This window comes from Dermochelys coriacea, chromosome 5, assembly GCF_009764565.3.
Source record: "Dermochelys coriacea isolate rDerCor1 chromosome 5, rDerCor1.pri.v4, whole genome shotgun sequence".
Lineage (NCBI taxonomy): Eukaryota > Metazoa > Chordata > Testudines > Dermochelyidae > Dermochelys > Dermochelys coriacea.
In genome coordinates, this window is record NC_050072.1 from 114,242,526 (window position 1) to 114,261,291 (window position 18,766).

The following is an 18,766-nucleotide window of genomic DNA, read 5'->3' on the forward strand; positions in this document are numbered from 1 at the left end:
AGCTCTCTCCCATCAGTTTAGAGTGGCTATACTAGAGAGATTACAGCAGTGCAGCTGCCCTGATGCAAGCTCTCTAGTGTAGCCATAGTCTGAATGTGCCTGATTTACTACTTTGTTACATCAGCTTCACACGAGTGTCATGGATTAGGGAACCAGGCCTGCTATCATATTATTCTGTGACTTGGGCCTATCATAGAGAATTCTTGTATGGGTTAGTGGTATGGACAACCATTTTTTGGAATGAGGGTAAAACAGTTTTTTCCCAAATTAGTATTTAAACGTCGGTCTCCAGAGCAAGAACTTGAGACACAGTATATTTGGTGTTTAGTCAGAGTTTCTTGGTTCTTCCCTCATTCTGCCACTGACTAAAAGTGTGATTTTGGGCAAATGACTTAACCTCTCTGTGTCCCAACTTTTCGATCTGTTGTACTAAGATAGGTGGAGATTGTGACCTGTCCTGTGTGCCCTTGCAGGAGAGGCATAAGGCACACTCAGAATCTGCTTCCTAGTCTGCACTTGAGCCAGTGCAATGGCACAACTGTGTACACGGGCTTTTGGCGCAAAACATTGTTGAGTCCTTAAGAAGGTGGTCTGATCTTTAACGAATGTTTGTAAAGCATTTTGAGATGCTCAAGTGAAAGTTCCTGTATAAGTGAAATTATAATAAAACTTGCGATAGCACTAATATTTTGGTCTAAAAATTGCAGAAGAATAGTTTTCAGTTGAGTTGGATGTAATAATTGTTGGGTATGCCATGTATACATAAAGTAGGTACCACTGTACATGAATTTTTTACATCACTCTAGAGCATTGGGTTTGCATTTGGGTGATTTATGAAGAAGGCTAAATCTTCCTTTTTGCTTTTGTGTAACAGAGACCTTTAAATGAAACTATAGTATGCACTGACTTGCATGTCAGAATTGTAAAATATACAAAGTAGTTCTTGCCAGGCCACATTTACTAATTCTGGGTGAATCTTTTGGTTTTTTTGCCAGCATGATTTCAACAGAAGCCAGCATACTTCTGAGAGGCCGTCTATCCTGGTTTCTAATTGATTTCATGTGTAAAGTGTTGTATGCAGGCCAAGAAAGATTCAAGAATGAAAATGCTAAGCATAGTTGTTGTTTTTTAAAAACCTCTTCCAGGCTGTTTCTAGAAGTGGTTTCTTGCTGTTTGCTCTGCAATTCCACATTTATTGTCTGTCTTTGACCAAAAAAGGAAACTGGCAAAGTGGAGCAGTATAGCGAAATAAAAATTATGCAGATGACAAATTATGCTAACCTGTGAATTGGATGTTCAGTGGAAATTGCAATGTTGGACAGTCTTAAAACAGTGTGCATTAATAACTTGGCTATTAAAACTAAGGTTAAACATTTTTTACACTTAATGTATGGAGAACTAAGATTGTGGTTTGAATTTTTTCCCCTTCGGTTAAGATTTCTCTTGTGTCCTTTATCGAGTCCTGTTGATTCATCATCACTGCTCAGGTATTTTTCTTAGCCTTATGTTCCCAGCTACTGATATTTTAGTTATGTTCAGCTCCTTCAGCCAGGAGTACAGATGCTATTCTTTAATTGTCCAGAAGGGTTGCTAGTGAGAGATGCAAGGTGCGTTCTCCTCCTTACCCCAATTGCAGCCCTCCCAGGGCAGTGTGCTCCCTCTACAGCATTCCTATCACTCTCAGAATGAGTAAGCAAGAGTGTGGGACTGGAAATCCTACCTGCCTGTGTCTCCCCAGTAGTATGGAGAACTTTGATTCATCTGGTTGGTGGGAATATTCACCACTGGAGACTTTTTGAAAGGTTAAAGAGGTGCTTGACAGCCTCCATTCTGTCTTCATCTGCTTCTCCCACCAATGTGTCTTTGCTTTGTGCAAGCCCACTACTTTTCCTCATTCAACTCACACAGCAAAAAGTATGTAAAAATATAGTCATTGAGGTTGCAAAGTCAAGCACTTCAAGGTTAGGAATTACCAGAATTAAGTTAGTATGACCAACCTTAATTCATCTTTGTTCCGTGTGTACATTATGCTACAGTCTCAAATTAATGATCACATACTCTTTTGTCCCTAAGATCCCTACTTCTTTCATTGTTAGGCAACCTAAAGATTTGGTTCGTTATTACTTCCCCATGATAGTTTTCACCATGCTTTGCACTAGCTTTTGTTGAGTAACTGCACAGTCTTATTGGTGTAACCCTGTTTTTTTGCCCCATCCATCCTTTTCCTAACCCTGTTATTCTGTTACTCTTTTAGTCGCACCATATCTGAATTTATTTTGTAATTTCCTCAGGACAGCAATGAAGACTGACCATATCTTCTTTATACTTCAAGGCAGCTAGTACACTTATGGTCTCTATAACATAGTAAGTAGTAATAAAAATATAGTTAGCTTCAATTTGACTTTTAATTCAACAGTGTGCTTTAAATGGGGAGTCCATTTTTTTATTAGTTTTTTTTTCTTAAACTCCATCAGTTCTTGGGCTTAACATTTTTTCAGAACAAAGGTAAACCTTAAACTGTATTTCTTTAAATATTATTTGCAACAAACTTGGCTTTTTATTTGGAAAAAGGTTCTATATATTTTCAATTTCTATTCATGCAACAGTGTGCTAAGTTCTCTATATGCATATAGTAAGACAAATGTTAATAGCCCCTGTAGATTGTAAGAGCTCTTAAGAACTCATAGACTAAATAAAAAACAGTCTAAGTAGTCAACAAAGAGTCTTCTCTGACATGCAAAGATAGGACTTTCATATTATGAGACTAGTGAGGCACCTGCTGTATCATGAAGGCAAACATAGCCATAAATGGTCTGAAACCCTGTTGTAAGAGACTGATCCTTCCCTACTGTGGCACTTATGATCAAGTATGATCTTGCTCCCAGGACTTCTGCCTTTGTACTTGAACCTCTTAGTGGTTCACCAAAGCCCAAGTTTTTGGCTCACTTTTGGGTATTGTGCAAAGTGTATTTTGTTGGTTTTGTTTACGTTATTCTTGCAGCTTGGCTGTCCACAAATTTATATAGCAGCAGTGGTCATTTTTATTATGCACAATGCATTATGAGTTCATATCTAATTTTATTTTGCAAATAGCTCGTAGTTGCTACAGCTGTAAATACTCTCTAAATTACTGAATGACTATACCACTTTGAAATGGAGGATAAGTCTGATGGGTTTTGCTGTAGTTGCGTGTTCTAGAAAAAGTTTTAATAGGAGCTGTAGTTTAGTGCATAATCTGAATATTTCAGATGGTGACTGTGATGGACGTAGAGCTGCTCTGTAATAACTTATGAATGCTAATGCTATATGTTAACTTGGTTATTGGGATGTTTACCGTATGAATATGTCAGTTTTGTTTAATAGTAGCCTGTATGGAAAAACAAGCAGGCAGGGGAGAAGAATAACTTAAGATATGCCATGCCTCGGCAAACACTTGAGGGTTGTTACAGGACAATGGCAGAGCCATAGGCTTCAACGAGTTTGCCTTGATCTCCTGCTGAGCCTACTGGGGCAAAAGACTGGGAACTGAGAAGAACAAAGAGATTCTGTCTGGATTAAGAGTCTCTCTCTCGTTAAGGGAACCAGACTGACACAGGCTCCTGCTGTGGTGTCTGAAGAAGCTAGGCCTTCCTAGCTAACTATCACATGATAGTAGGGCTGTAGGTAAGGTAGATGTGCATATAGACTGTTGTTTTTAAATCCTTTTTCTCATGCTTCACTCCTACTGTGAGAATAAACAACAGTTTGGTTTAAGAAGGCTGTCTGGTCACTGTATCCATCACTGCTCACAGGCTCCTGAAGGGAAGAACTGCACGTGCCAAACCCACTTTGTTTAGTTGGTATCTTACCTAAAGCCCTGCCATACATGGTGACCTAGGCAGGCCTAGCATCTTCAGACACCCCAGCGGGTGCCTGTGTCAGTCTGGTTTCACCAAACAACTACCTTCCCTCCCTCCCTCCTTCTTTTGAGAGAAAGCATGAGAGCAAGCTTACCCCTTTTAATCCATCCAGAGTCCCTTTGTTTTTGTAAATTCTCAGGCTTTTGCCCTTATTAAAACCATTTTGGTAGGTTAAGCAGGAGGTCAAGGCAGATTCCTCTGAGCCTATGGCTCTGCCATTGTCCTGTAACAACCCTCAAGTGTTTGCTAAGGCATGGCTTATCTTTAGCTATTCTTCTCCCCTTCTTTCTGGATAAGCATAGTTGATATACAGGTACTGTGCAACCAGGCCTGGTCTAAGAGTGGGAAGAATTCTGGAATTCCGTCCCAGGATGCGTAAAAGCATGAGGCCAAAGATTGGGGGGTGCATTCAGAGAAATGGAGGGGGGACAGAGATACAGATAACCCTCTAACTGTTTGTTCTTATAATTACTACTATTATAATTGTTCTCACATTACTACTGATTGTGCCAGCACCTCATGAGGTCTCACGATAAATGGATGTGTTGTTTGTCTCAGGGAGTAAATTTACTTAAAATGCCATCCTCTCTTCTCCCACTCCCTCCCCCCAGTTCAGTACAGAAAGTTAATTAAAATATGCCCTCACAGTGCTGCTCCTCTCCTTGTGATCAGTAGGTCTGAATAACTAAAACTTTCCAGCAAATGTATTTCCTGGCAGTGTTCTGTCCAGCAGTGAGATATGCATTTTAAAACTAAAAAAAGCAAAGACAAAACTGACTTGACCAGAAATCCTAAAAGCCCATAAATTATAAAGGTTGCTAATTTTTCAAGTTGGAAATGATCTGTCAATCTAAACAAAAATAGAACTAACAGTATTAAGACAAAAACAAATGTACAAAGAATTTGCACCAAAAGCCTTAGATTAGAAAGTCTGGATTTATGAACATGCTTTTTCTAATCGGCAACAATTTTGTTGCGGCAAAAATTAATAGGCGCCTCAGCATCATGAAGAAAAGCTCTTTCATCTCGCTCAATTCCTAGAGGGTGTTGTATTTTCAAAGAGAAGCATTGTACAATTGAGCAATAACTATTGAGGCACAGGGCATTTCCTGGGGATTCATGACCGGTAGAGAGAGTTCACCTCAGGCTGTTTATCACAGTCAGCTATTCCTCCGGAAATGCGCCGTGCCAAGGTTGTTATTGCTATTATAACCACTTATTTATTTACTTTTTAAAAATGAAGTGTTTGGAGAGCAAAGTACTTTCCTCTCTTCGCACCCAACATTGTTTCTTCACGACACTATGGGGTAGATGATTTTCAATGGGGCTGCTGCTGTGTCGGACAATTCTAGAGAATTATTTCCTTGTAAAAGGAGCCAATCAGAATTCTAGATTTTAACATTTTTAAGGGTTATAAAAATAATTTATTATGGAATTTTGAAGGCGTAGCTGGAAGCCCATAAATGGCTGGCCAGAGTGCACAGCTGTGTACTGTAAGGTTTTTTTAGTAGACTGTAGCTTCTATATTTATTACATTCCAGAGATTTTTTTAATAGTGTGGTTCCACAGTGTTACTTTTTTAGATCTATTCATATGTTTTATTTGGTGCCATTTCCCAGTCAGAAAGTTCACTGGATCATCTTTTCCTCAAGCAGAAGTCTGGGGCAAGGAGTATTTGTGCACAGACAAGACCTATTGTAAATTCTAGTCTGACTCAAAACAAAGCAGTAATTTGTAAGCTGTGAAGTCTTCTTCCAATGTACTCTTCTTTTGTAGAACCTGCATGGCTTATTTTCATCAAAGAATTTGCCTCTCTCTGTTATTCTTAAGTTATATATGGATACAACTCATGTAGGGCTCTAAATTGTCTCCTGTTGTTTTATTGTATTATTGTGACGTACACAATATATTGTACTCTTGCTAGCAGCAAGAACTTTAAAACAGGAAAAAAGTCACTTCTTGTAAGTCCTAGAACAATCTGAACTGTGGAAGCAGGCTATTAAGGGCGTATGCATGCAATATGTTGTTTATATGGGAAGCATGCAAAGTAGAGCGTTTATTTGCCTTGTTTTTCTTTATCTTGTTTGTTTTGTTGTGGGGGGGAATAAAAATCATTGTTGTTACAAGGATTATTTTTTTAAAAGTATATCAAGGGAAAATCATATAAAATACCCACAGCAGTAAATGTTTAAGGTTAGTTGCTTTTGATGTCCAGTACATTTATTAGACTGTGTCCTTAAATGTTATAGCTCCTGAAATATTACAATACTACATGAGCTTTGGAAATAGTATCATGATTTTCAGATTTTCCTCCCCCCCATCCCCGCCCCCTCTCCACAGAAAGCCAGATTTTCAAATGTGTGTACAAAAGTGGCTCCTGTATTTTGGGTTATAGAATGTCAAAATGGACAGTTTTCATACTTATGTTCATACGATTAGTTCAAGGGCTAATAGATTGGTGCCTTATTGGAGCATCTGCTTTAAATTAGTAAAAACTCTATTGCGAGTGTTCTGTGTCAGAATACAAGCACTGTTCTGGTTAGTGTGGGTGAATTTCAGGATCTCATTGAAGCTCTGAGGGATCTTTAAAAGATCAAATCAGACACTGGGAAGGTTTTAATTTTGTCAGTTAGTAGCAGAGGAGCCTGGCTCAATGGCTGCAAAGCATGATAATCTGAATTAACACTACTGGGCTGGAAAGAATATCATGACTCAGACTATGATAATTGTTTGTGCAACTATGCTATTTCAGGTTTCAGAGTAGCAGCCGTGTTAGTCTGTATTCGCAAAAAGAAAAGGAGTACTTGTGGCACCCTAGAGACTAACAAATTTATTAGAGCATAAGCTTTCGTGAGCTACAACTCACGAAATGCATCTGATGAAGTGAGCTGTAGCTCACGAAAGCTTATGCTCTAATAAATTTGTTAGTCTCTCAGGTGCCACAAGTACTCCTTTTCTTTGCTATTTCAGTGAATGCAGAGTATTTATATAGGTTTATGCCTTTCCTTGGGTTGCCATGTTACTTTAAATTTGGAATGGTGCTTGAATTCAGCACATTATGTGCCCAAATAGAATGGTCATGGGAGTCCTGTAACTGAGTCATATTTCAAGATATAGTGTTTTATTTAGTTATTGGATGTGATACCTCTGAGCCTGCCTAAACCAGATGAGTCATCCCTGAGCCAGAGCGTGTGATAAGTATCAGAGGTAATTATCTGCAGGTCTTGTGATAGGCCCCATGCCATTAACAAGGGTTCAGGCCATCCACAGGCAGGATCCCATTCGGGTGACCCTATTGGGATCCGGGAAGTGCTAAAGGATCCCCCCCCCCAGCCTAAGAGGGTGATCCACAGGACCTGGACACCAAATAAATCTGGGGGACAACTAATGAAATAACAGGGACAGGAGTGTGGTCAAAGGGTCAAACGAAGGGAACTGGACCCATTCAGGTGATCACAAGGCAGGTAGTCAGTCTCCTAAGTGAAGCAGTCTCTCCAGTCTGTTCAACATCACTACCTGCCCAGGAACACTCCCATTGCCAGTATTTTCAATGACTGGCCATGGTCCAGCCTACTAAGGCTCCAGCTGACCCTTGCTCCAGACTTCTCCTGTTCTAGCTGTGCCTGTTTCCATGCTAGCCAGCCCCTGCTCCAGCCTGCATCCGCTCCTGCCTCAGATGGCTGCCTGGTGACTCTGACATTGGAGTAGTATGTGCTTTTCTAATTTTGGAAAACATTGGCAATAGAAAATTCCATTGACATTTAAGGTATGTTATTTGGTTGCATACATGGCTAGTTAACTGAGCCACTGAAAGGAATCCAGTATTTAGCAGAACTCCCAACTGCCACATGTTGACGAAGGGAGAGCCTCTCCATCAAAGGCAAGAGCATCCTTGTTCTGTCTCTCAGGGATGAGAGCCTTTGTGCCACTCAGTCCTGTTGACGTTTCTAAATTCAGCGGGACTTGAAGCTTCTGTCCTGCTGAGCTTAAGCTGCATGAGTGGAGCTATGTAGCCAGCAGACTCTAGGAAGCTAACTGATTTATAATAACCCGGGTGTTGGCCAGTCGCTGGCTGGTACCTGTGTGCCCATTATCCAAATCTTTAATTATCTAAAAGTTATGGGTGTCCCCTCAACTTGCAGGTAGTTGGGGTTGTATTACGTGGGTTAAAGGAAGCTCCAAGCTCCACTAGCAGATCTGCCTTTAGAGGCTTTTTTTGGTTTGTCCTCTAACCCCTTTGTTTGTTTTGAAAATCCTAGGAAATTGAATATAAAAATATCTGTGAATGTGAAGGTAAGTGCTTAGAAGACAAGTATCACTAAAGCCAAGATGGAACACAACCTTATCTTGACCATTTGTCCTAAGCAGTATGATACAGCTTTCAGTTGCATGTCCTTATTTCTCAAACTATTCCTTAATACAACTTTTTTCTGGTGTCTCTACTCGTATGTATATGGAGCTGTGTGTTGTTGTGCAAGCCATAACATTCCATTACCATATTCAATTACATGAATATTACACACTAAAGCCCTGATTCAACAAGATACTTAAACTTCTCTGTAACTCTTAGCATGTGAGTAGCCCTATTGACTTTAAGAGTAGTTGTAGTTAAAAGCATTATAAGCTGGCACATATGAGTTGACAAGTAAAATATTTCAATAACTCAGTATCAGTGAGGCTCAGTTAATAAATCTTACTGTAAGTACACTATACCTATATAGTGCAATCAAATACTTAGCCCCAGACAACCCAAAGCATTTTTATGTCAGCCTGTGGAAAAAATCAGTTTCCAGTTGACTTGAGTCTGACGTTAGACATAAAACAATATATTTCAGATTAGTGGTGTACAAATATAAATTCTATGCACAGTATTCTTGTGCAAAACTGAAGGTACAAATTCACAGTATTGCAAAAACAGTATAACATTAATATTTGGTGAAAGTAAGAACTAAATATCCTTTTTAAATTAAACATACACGTGTAGTTGGTGATAAAACAATTAAAATACAGAATAGTTGAAGTCAAACAAGGTCAAAGTCAGATGATACTTGGGAATTTGACAATGAAATTACTGTAGTGTACGACATCATGTGTCTCTAAAAGTGTCATAAACATTGCATGTATTATATTGTTTGATAAATGATTTGATCGTGTAATTAAAGATGGTATTATCATGCATATGTACATGAGCAGGTGCTAGTTTCCTTGGTATCCAAACAACTATTAATTGAGCATATATAAGTTTTATGGTTAGGTTGGTTTCCTACATTTTCTTCACCTGTATTTAGTGGTGTATACTTCTGTTTTACCTTTATTACAAACTGTGTAGCATAGCTTGCATATTTTTGATTAATGGCCATATTCAGTTGAGCAGAGTAGATTTTGATTTTTGCAATCTGTGTTAGGGATGCTTACAAAATTTAGAAGTTGTGTGGTTGGTACATGTTTAGAAAACTGTAATAGAACTGAAATAATATGCACTTACGAGAATTTTAAAAAATACTCTACAAATGTTAATGAAATAATTCCTTTATGGTCACATTGTATTTGCAATAGATATAACCTTCAACTGCAACCAGAAGAAGGGCTTTTAAAATCCATTTTTCATAACGGATTGAATACATAGAGCTAATACAGGAATCAACAATTGATAGGTAGGTTTTTTTGTTTTTTTTTTTTAAGAAAAGACTGTAATATCTAATCCATGAAGATAAGTAAAGAATGTTTTGCTACACAGATGCAGAGCACAGGATTCAGAGCTCCAGCAAAACAGCTCTGTGTTAAATTTCTCCTGAGTAATTGCATCGTGTCAAACACAAACTATCATCAACTGCTATGGAAAACTTTTCAGCCTTAGACCACTTGTCCCTGTGAGCACATTCCCTCAGGTATCAGGCCTTGTTTCTGTCTCGAGGTGGAATTTTGCAAATATGCCAGTCACAGACTGAGCCCTGAACTATGGTACCCTGTGTATCAACCATTATTACACCACAGGTTGGACTGAGTTTTCACTTTCGCAGGTCAAGGTGTATATCGGTTAACACAGCCTGATCTAAGCTTGGGCTTGTCTACATTGCAAGGGTGATTCAAAGTATATCAGCAGTGGCTGTTAACCCCTTCTGTGGATTCCAATCTCAGATATTTATTCTGATAAAATTATTGGGGTCATAGCTTTACATCTTTTGCAACAGTAAAAATAGCTGCACAAGTAATTACATTTGTCTGGGCACTAGTGGTAAACGGATGTCCGAGGAATAGACTGCAGACATTCTGCAGAAGGGTGGAAGATAGATGCAGCAGGAGTTAATGATACTTATAAGTAATTCAAATGATTCTCAAATGTAGCAAGACTTTCCTTCTTTCTGCCCTTGAGGATCTCCATTTAGGGGAGATTTGAAACATAACTCAGTCTGTTCTCCAGGATAGACATCTTTTTTTAGTTTGCAGAACTTCAGATTTATTAATTAAGAATATGGAGATGCCATCCTGCTTCAAGATCTGCATCCTGAATCTCTCTATCTTGCAGTGTTGTTCTCTGTTATATGCAGCTTGCTTGTTCTCTGATGTATGCTAAGATTACCTGCTCAAGACCCAGCCTTCTATGAACTGCCTACAGACTTCCCTTCCAAATCCCTCACAAGTGGGCTAGATTATATATTCCATCCTATTTATACTGTGTGCCACTTTTTTCATATGGAATAAAACAGATCCTCTTTGTAAATGAGGAAAAGGAGATGTAACTTAACTTTCCTCCCATCTTCCTCTTTCTCTTCAGTCACCAAGAAAACTCAAACAGAAAAAACATGAACAAAGATTAAAAATAAAACTGAGAAAGCTGAACGGTACTTGAAAGTATTTTTGACTATATGGAGTTCAGAAAACTAGCCATCATTCTGCATGCACTTGCAACCCTTTTATGTTACGTTTTTTACTGAGAGGAAATGTTCATTATGTTCTGCTATCTCAAGATGTATTTTGGTAGTTATGCTAATGCTGAGAGGGCATTTACTCTAAGCCACTTATTTACCATACTTATTGCAAACCATTATGGTCTGTCGTCCTGGGAGAATTTTGGTGCAGAAGTATAGTGTTGCTATTAGAGTCCTTACGTGAATCCATACAAATCCTTCTTTGTTTTTGTGATTTTAGTCCTGGCAGAACTGTTCCAAAGGAAATACCAAAAGTGTCATGTTAATCCAAACAGGATTTTCAGTTTGCTTTTAATTCTTATCTTGTTTTCATATTGGTTTTTGGGTTTGACATTCTCTTATGAACCCATGTATTGCTGGTACAGGGCATCAGAACACAAGTCAGTATGAAATAAACTGATCCCAGGTAGCATGATGTGGACCATATTTTATTAATATTTTTCTAGGAAGCAAGTTAAGCATGCATGGTACTGCTCTGTCTTCTGTGGGATTACTACAATATAGAGTATTGTTTCACAGCTAATATTGTTATCATGGCTATGCTGTAGAATAAGTGATACTGTAGACTTCAGGCTTCCGACTAACTTGTATTTCAAAGGCTTTTATGCATGTTTAATGTGAGCTAGTACTATATGGAGGGCTACAACACACAGTTTCAGCTAAACAGCAAAGAAGCAATATATACCCTCAAAAAAATCCACTTGGTTGATAGAGGAAGACATTTGTTATATATTATTGCTCTTTCAGTCTTTGCTGCCTTGTTTTGTTTTGGAGTTCAATACACAACATAAATAATGTGTCTGGTCATTGCATGTGATCTGCCATTGGACATGAATGTGGCTCAATTATATGCTAAATTGAAGCTGCTTTCAGAGTACTGTCCCTGTTATGGTTTACTGGAGTTGGAGAGCTTAAATGATTCATAGGAAAGTCAACATGAAAGTGTACTTTGCTGCACTTATTAGTTTTGTACTTTTCCTGAACTACAGTACTTGAGCAGACTCCACAATATATATTTGTTTGTTTCTCCACATGATAAATCAAGATGCCTCATTTCCTAAATGACCAGCACATAAAGGTGTACCTCTTCAAGTCCTAGAAGATTTCTCTGTCTTTGTGAACACTGAAGTAGTATTGGTCTTTCTAATTCTCGAGAATGGTGTTTTTGAAAATGGGGATAGAGGGTTGTCATTTTCACTCAACATGTAGTGAGATTACGTTTCGGTAGCTGTCAATGTTAGTTACCATAAAAACATATTTGTGGATATGCCTGTTCCTAAAATGGACTTAATAGGCATTCATAAAAGCTTCATCTTTACAGATTTGAAATTCCACAGTCACTGAAATAACTGCTTAATTCGGCAATTGCTTCCAAAAAAACACATACTACACTTACCTAACTGACGGGAACCTCATTCTCTGTGTGTGCGCACATTGGAGAGAGCTGGACATCAAGAATTTTTGGGTTCAATGGAGCAGTGCCAGTTTTCTCATTTTTATGCCATCACTTGCAGCCTTCAAAGCACATTCTCTGTTTGTTTATCTTATTTGTAAAGTGCTATGTCCACTGCACAAACAAAATAAATGTGTGCATTTAGCTCTGATAAAATTACATAGCAATAATACTTTTCACTTCTAGAGTGTCTTCCATCTGAAGAGCTCAAATTGCTTTATAAACATTGGCTAAACTGTGCAACGCACCTGTGAGGCAGGTAAGTATTACTTCATTTTACAGTTGGGAAAAACTGAAGCATGGAAGGGTTTATTTGCTCAACGTCTCAAATGAGACAGAACCCAGGTATCTCCTAATTCCCAGACCTGTCCTATAACCCAGGAGATCATCCTTCCTCTTTTAACTGTAAAATTATATGCAAATTAGGTGCAGCCTTCAGGCTCTTGGCAAGTTATCAACACAGGCCAGGTTTGCACCACTGACTTTAGTCCTTTAATTGTGAAAGCGGTTTTCTAGCTCTTATTAGAAAAAGATCAGATAGCTCTGTTTTTATAGCACAAAGATTTCATAAAATTCTTCCTTTGTTGGATTGAGCATTGGATGAAATTTAAAAAAAAAAAAAAAAAAAGACCTCTCCTGAATTTCTGGAAGTAGATTTGAAAGTACCACGATAGTTAATGGCAAATTATTTAGGAACTGGTTTTCTTTCCCTGTAGGTACAAAACCATACCTAGAGCTGTCTGTGAATCTGAGCCAAGGAAACATTCATGGCTGCCTTATTTAGAAAGTCTGAAAATTAAATTCATAAAGAATTAAATATTCTTTATGAAAGCTGTATGCTCAAATTTTAAATCAACCTGAATACTACACCGTTCTCATCATTTCCTCTCATACATGGTGGCATAACATAAAAGTTTTATAAGCATGAGTTTGAGATGCATTCATTAACTAAACAGATGCAGTTTAAAATCTATTTTTAATGAATTAGGTAACTAATAGTGCCTTACAAATCTAAATCTGAAATCTGTTTTAAAACCATCATGTATAATTTTAAGTTTATAAGTTGTCAAGTATTCAGTGAAACTACTCACATACTTAAAGTTCAACATAAGCTTAACAACCTTGTTGAATCTGGGCCTAAATGTTTTTGGAGTGAAGTTTAAAAAGTTTCCAAAGCCACTCTTCCAAACAATTCTCCTGAGATATTTAACAATCTATTGATTTGATAAATTGAGTTGTTAATCTCATGTCTAGTAATACAGTGGTTGGTCTAAATATATTTTTAAATACACTGAATTCTTGATTTTATTGGATTTCATTCTTTTAACCATCAAGAGACATATCTGATAAGGGCAAAAAAAAATCAACATTTTCACTTTAATTATGAAACAGTAAATTTGAGAGGGATGAAAAGAAAAATGAACATAGCACTTTGGAACTAGTAATACCATTCAAATGTAAAGAAATATATTGTAAGATAATGTCATATTATTGTCTCCCAGGTTACAAAAATTTTGTTTTGGTCCTGGCTATCAGATAGGGATTCTGTGATTCTTGCACTTTCTCATATGTGAGTTGAATTTGTGCTCGTTGGTATACTGTATGTAACATTTCTCCTTTCAAACTGGCTTTACTTTAAGATCCATTTTTAAGGCCTCATATAAAACTTTTCTTAGTTATTCTCTTGTTTTTTCTTGAGAAATACCTTGAACTCATATGTCAGGGATCCTAGAAGCAGCCTTTCCTGGTCTCCCACAGAGACTGCTGTGAGGGGAAATCCAAGCCCTTGTGCTCTGGATCCCCCGGGATATGTTAAGCTTCTGGAACCTCAGCAGGCTGCAGAACTGGTTCTGCCATTGGCCTCTCTGGCACACTGCCAGGGCACTGACTCGTCTACCACTTCTTGGAAATGGGGCTCCTCAGCCCACCTGCCTTAGGACTGGGACCAGTGCTGATCCCTGAGATACCTCAGTTACTTAAACACACTCCTGTGCCAGAACTCTGTGCCAAAAGTGTGAAGATTCTGGTTTCAGTATAACTCTCTCAGGAGTGTGCAGCAGTTGTGAAGCTGTCAACACACATACATTTTGCACAGACTAACACTTTTATGCTCTTATACTTAATCATGTAAAGCTCAGGAGAGTACAGATCATACAAAACTATAAATGCTAAACACATGTGGCATACCAGGGTATAATCTAGACTAAGGAGCAGCTGTGTCATGCCTGCCCTGCAACCTTGGGTACCTTATAATGCCTTGCTGAAGTGGTTTCCCCAGGGCTGCTCACAAACAGCCTTCCAGCATGCAAGCCATACCCTCAATGTCTGTGTGTAACTGCAGCCTGCCAGCCACACTTGGGTTACACTCTGGCTCTCACCAGCTTTGGTTATACTTCATGGTGACCCCAGCACACGGCCAGTTTGAGATTCTTCCCTCAGAAATGTATGTCCTGTACAGCCTAGTACTCTCCTGCACAATACAATTTATAATAGTTATTCAGATACTTCAGTTTAAATACATTTGAATAGATAAAACAAGTGTATTAACTACAAAGAGATTTTTAGTGAGTACAAGTAATGAGGCATAAAAGTCAGAAATGGTTACAAGAAAAATGAAGATACAATGCTACTCGTGCCTTACTTAACAAAGGATACTAAATTCAAAGCAAGGTTTTCTCCAGCTGTATTACTGACCAAATTTCTTAGGTCACAATTCCTCCCTCAGTGCAACAGCTACTTCCTTGGTCCATTAGGTGTAGTGAATTGAAGGGTGGGTGTAGGGCGGAAGGGTCCTTTGGGTGTCTGTCCCTTCTTATTGTAGTCCTGTCTCCTCTTTGAGAAGCATTTCCAACTGGGAGCAAGGCGACAGGCAGTCTGTGTGGAAGGGAACTTCATGCTGTTTCTTTGCTATGATGTAGATTTTTTTTGCCCCTGCCATCTTTCCTGCCAAAGAATGGCCACTTCGCAGGTAATGGTCCATCAGCCTTGTTTACACCTGGTTAGTGTCAGTTTATGCTTTGTCTCTGTGGGCCTGGTTTGGCCACTCCCCAGACTTTTCTGGAAAACATATTTTTAGTCATGATCGGAGCTTAAATTTATAATTTCACATTTTCCATGATATTGATCAGCAAATTGGGTTTTTAAATGATACCTTACAAGGCATATTTTGTAAAAAGATTATTACAGTAGTGGGTGGGGTCTGAACACACGGGTGTATTCTGTCACAGCATGCCCCTGCCTCTGTTTGCTCACCACTCCAGGACATTCTTTGGGCTGTGTTCCGAGTCCCGTAGGTTGTCCAGAGTCCATGGGGCCATGTGGTCTCAGGAAAGTAGGCAGAACTCCCCTGCCCCATGAGGCTCCTACATACTGAGAACCTCTCCCTCCTGGAACTCTTTACCCAGCCTCCCTGAGAGAGTTTGTTCTCTCTTGTCCTATGCTTCCTCTTCCTGCCTGGCTCCTGTTCCTGTGTGTTTCTTTATTTAAATCCCTCCTGGTCATATGGTTTCTTTCTACTCCTAGTAAGTTTCCACTTTTCCTACCTTCCCCCCTCCCTTCAGAAGAATCAGCTGCTAAACTGATTTTCTAAAGAGGTAGCTCACCCATTGTCCTGAGATGTTTGCACCTGAATAGGTTCAGTAAGTCCAGAGAAGCATTCTATTATATTGTCAGGGCTTCTACAGGGCTTGTCAGCAATGGTGGATCCACATACATATAGGCACTCATAATACGGCAGTTTTTCGTAATACAACTTCACAACATCATTCTGAATTTACAAGTTGTACAGACACAGCCCCAGTTCATCACAACATACATTTCAGAATCTAACTTAATTCTCAAGCATTTGTTTTTCTTTCTGCAGACATTAGATTGGGTCAGGATCTTTTTTGTTAAAGTGTTATTCCCCTCATTGGCTTGTATTTGGTTTTCAAAAAAAAAAAAAAGGAATACTTGTGGCACCTTAGAGACTAACAAATTTATTTGAGCATAAGCTTTCGTGAGTTACAGCTCACTTCATCGGATGCATTTGGTGGAAGCTGTAGCTCACGAAAGCTTATGCTCAAATAAATTTGTTAGTCTCTAAGGTGCCACAAGTACTCCTTTTTTTTTTTTTTTTTTGTGAATACAGACTAACACGGCTGCTACTCTGAAACCTGTCATTTGGTTTTCAGTGATTTCTAATCTCTTTTCAAAAGTGCTGACCTTTGAATCCAGGTGCCCTATCCTGCAAGTCGCTGGAAGCTTTCAACTTCCATTCACATTCACTGGGGTTGAGAGGTGCTTGTTATTTTGCCTCACTCCCTCCCCCTTTCTCCCCCCCAGGTAGTTAACTAAATGGACATGTTTTCCAGTATATTTTCTATTCCTTACATGGCACAGAAGCCTGCAGTTTATTTTATTTAGTTAACAATGTTGCCAAATCACAATATTTGGTGTTTCTCTGAAAGCCACAGTGGTCAGAATCAAGAGATTGCATGAGAATCTCTTACCTTTTTTTTTTTTTTTTTAAATGAACATTTCCAGCCCTGTTGGTTGCAGAGAAAAGTTTTTGAAAAGGTGAAGCAAATGCATCCTAAGGACTCAGAAGCCAGAAAGCATATACTCTTCCTCCTCATCCCCCAAATTTATTATTTAAAAGAAATCTCACGTTTTTTAAGCCAATCTCAGATTTTTGGGGTGCTTGACTCTCATGCTTTTGAAAGCTTGCAGTTGGAAATACTGTTGGTACTGTCTCATAAAGCAGAGTTAGTGTTGTTTTTCAGGGTTCTGGCCTGCTGTCTATTTCACCAGAGCAAGTTGGTTCTGAGAAGTTTATCTGTACTGTGGTGTGGCTCAAAAAAACTTTTTAATGCTTATTTTGCCTTGATACTTTAGGTTTTTGAAAGATTTTAGGCCCCAGCAGTATTTTCTCTTCCCTTCTGTCTGTTCGGCAAACTTCTCAAGATTTGGTTGGCTTTAGTGATTTAAAAGCATTCTGTTGTGCAAAGCTCTGATAGAGTGTGGCTGCTCCTGCTAGCAGCACTCCCACATTCAGCTTGATTTTAAGATAACTAAAACAAATAAAGTAGGGTAGTTGTGACACATCCTACAATTTGCTGGTTCATGTGCACCAGAATGATCTCTCCTTGCTTGTCCAGGGAACTCTGGAAACCAAAAGTTATTTTTTGCCTTCTCTCCATAAAGATAACACCTTTCAAACAGCTGCATTATCTGGAGAGATGTTATTTACTGTTGTTACATGACGTTGCTTAATGTACTGTGAGACTGTTAATTAGTGAATTCTTAACATGTTTGCCATATTTATAATTGTCTTGTATTAATTCCTGCTCCAGCATAGATTGGCAGAAAAGTGCTGAAATGAATATTGTGAAATGTAAGTTGAGACCTCCAGTGTTAATGATGCATTCATATCCCTTGCAGGTAGTTTGTATTCGCTCTACGTGGAATGCACTCTCACCAAAATTGAGCTGTGACACCCGTCCACTCATTTTAAAAACACTGAATGAATTGTTCGCCCTGGTTCCTTCATTAAAAGTGAATACAAATGAGTATGAGGTATGTGTCCCAGGTCTAAAGTGTATTTCTTCTCTTAGTGGCAGCTTTAAATGTGTCTGATCATTTAGGGATGTACCAAGTCACTCTCCTGACTAATAATTAGCTGTATCTTTATATTTAAATAGCACTTTGTTTTTGAAGGGCTTTACAAGCATTAGCTACTTAATCCTGTGAGATAGGTAAGTGCATACCTGTTAGCTTCCCACCACTGCAGTGCTGAACAGAGGCTCAGAATCCTGGACGTGTAGTCAAGGATAGGAGTACTTGTGGCACCTTAAAGACTAACAAATTTATTAGAGCATAATCTTTCGTGAGCTATAGCTCACTTCATGCATCCAATGAAGTGAGCTGTAGCTCACGAAAGCTTATGCTCTAATAAATTTGTTAGTCTCTAAGGTGCCACAAGTACTCCTTTTCTTTTTACAGATACAGACTAACATGGCTGCTACTCTGAAAGTAGTCAAGAATGTTCTCTTTTGTGGTACAAATAAAATTTTGGGGCTTTTTTGAAGTAATGTTTTCAATTGCTTCCTCCTCCTCCTTTTCCCCCAAGGTGACCAATGAATGAATGTGGGGGTGGCAGCCATATCCATCTGGTAATTGCGTCACAAGGGGTGGTTTTGTCTTATGGCTGCTGCAGACTTAGGAATGAATGAAGGGTTGGGCTTTTGTCCAGATGCGTGAGTGCCTCTCTGCTCGTCCTGATTTTTTGTGACAGGGCGTGGAGAAGAACAGGATAGCCATGAGATCCACTGAGGATTGAATATGGGGTGTAGCATCAACTGCAGTTGGATACAAATGAGATAGGTGCCCTAGGAATACCTCAGAGTGATCAGTATGTTGATGATATACAGTCGTGTACCTCTTGCCCTACAAACCTTGTTAGATCCGTCTACCCCAGAACAGTGCTTTGGTTCTGCCACTGAGCT

The 18,766-nt window shown here is 38.9% G+C and overlaps 1 protein-coding gene across 4 annotated transcripts in view; it reads left to right on the top strand.

Annotated features, from left to right (window-relative positions):
* FOCAD (focadhesin) overlaps positions 1-18,766 on the top strand; it is a 198,662-nt gene that overhangs the window by 91,483 nt on the left and 88,413 nt on the right. For all 4 annotated transcript variants that reach the window (XM_038401155.2, XM_038401156.2, XM_043514362.1 and 1 more), the window contains one exon: positions 17,703-17,837. In XM_038401155.2, the coding sequence (XP_038257083.1) occupies positions 17,703-17,837 (135 nt within the window). The remainder of the gene's footprint in view (positions 1-17,702; positions 17,838-18,766) is intronic.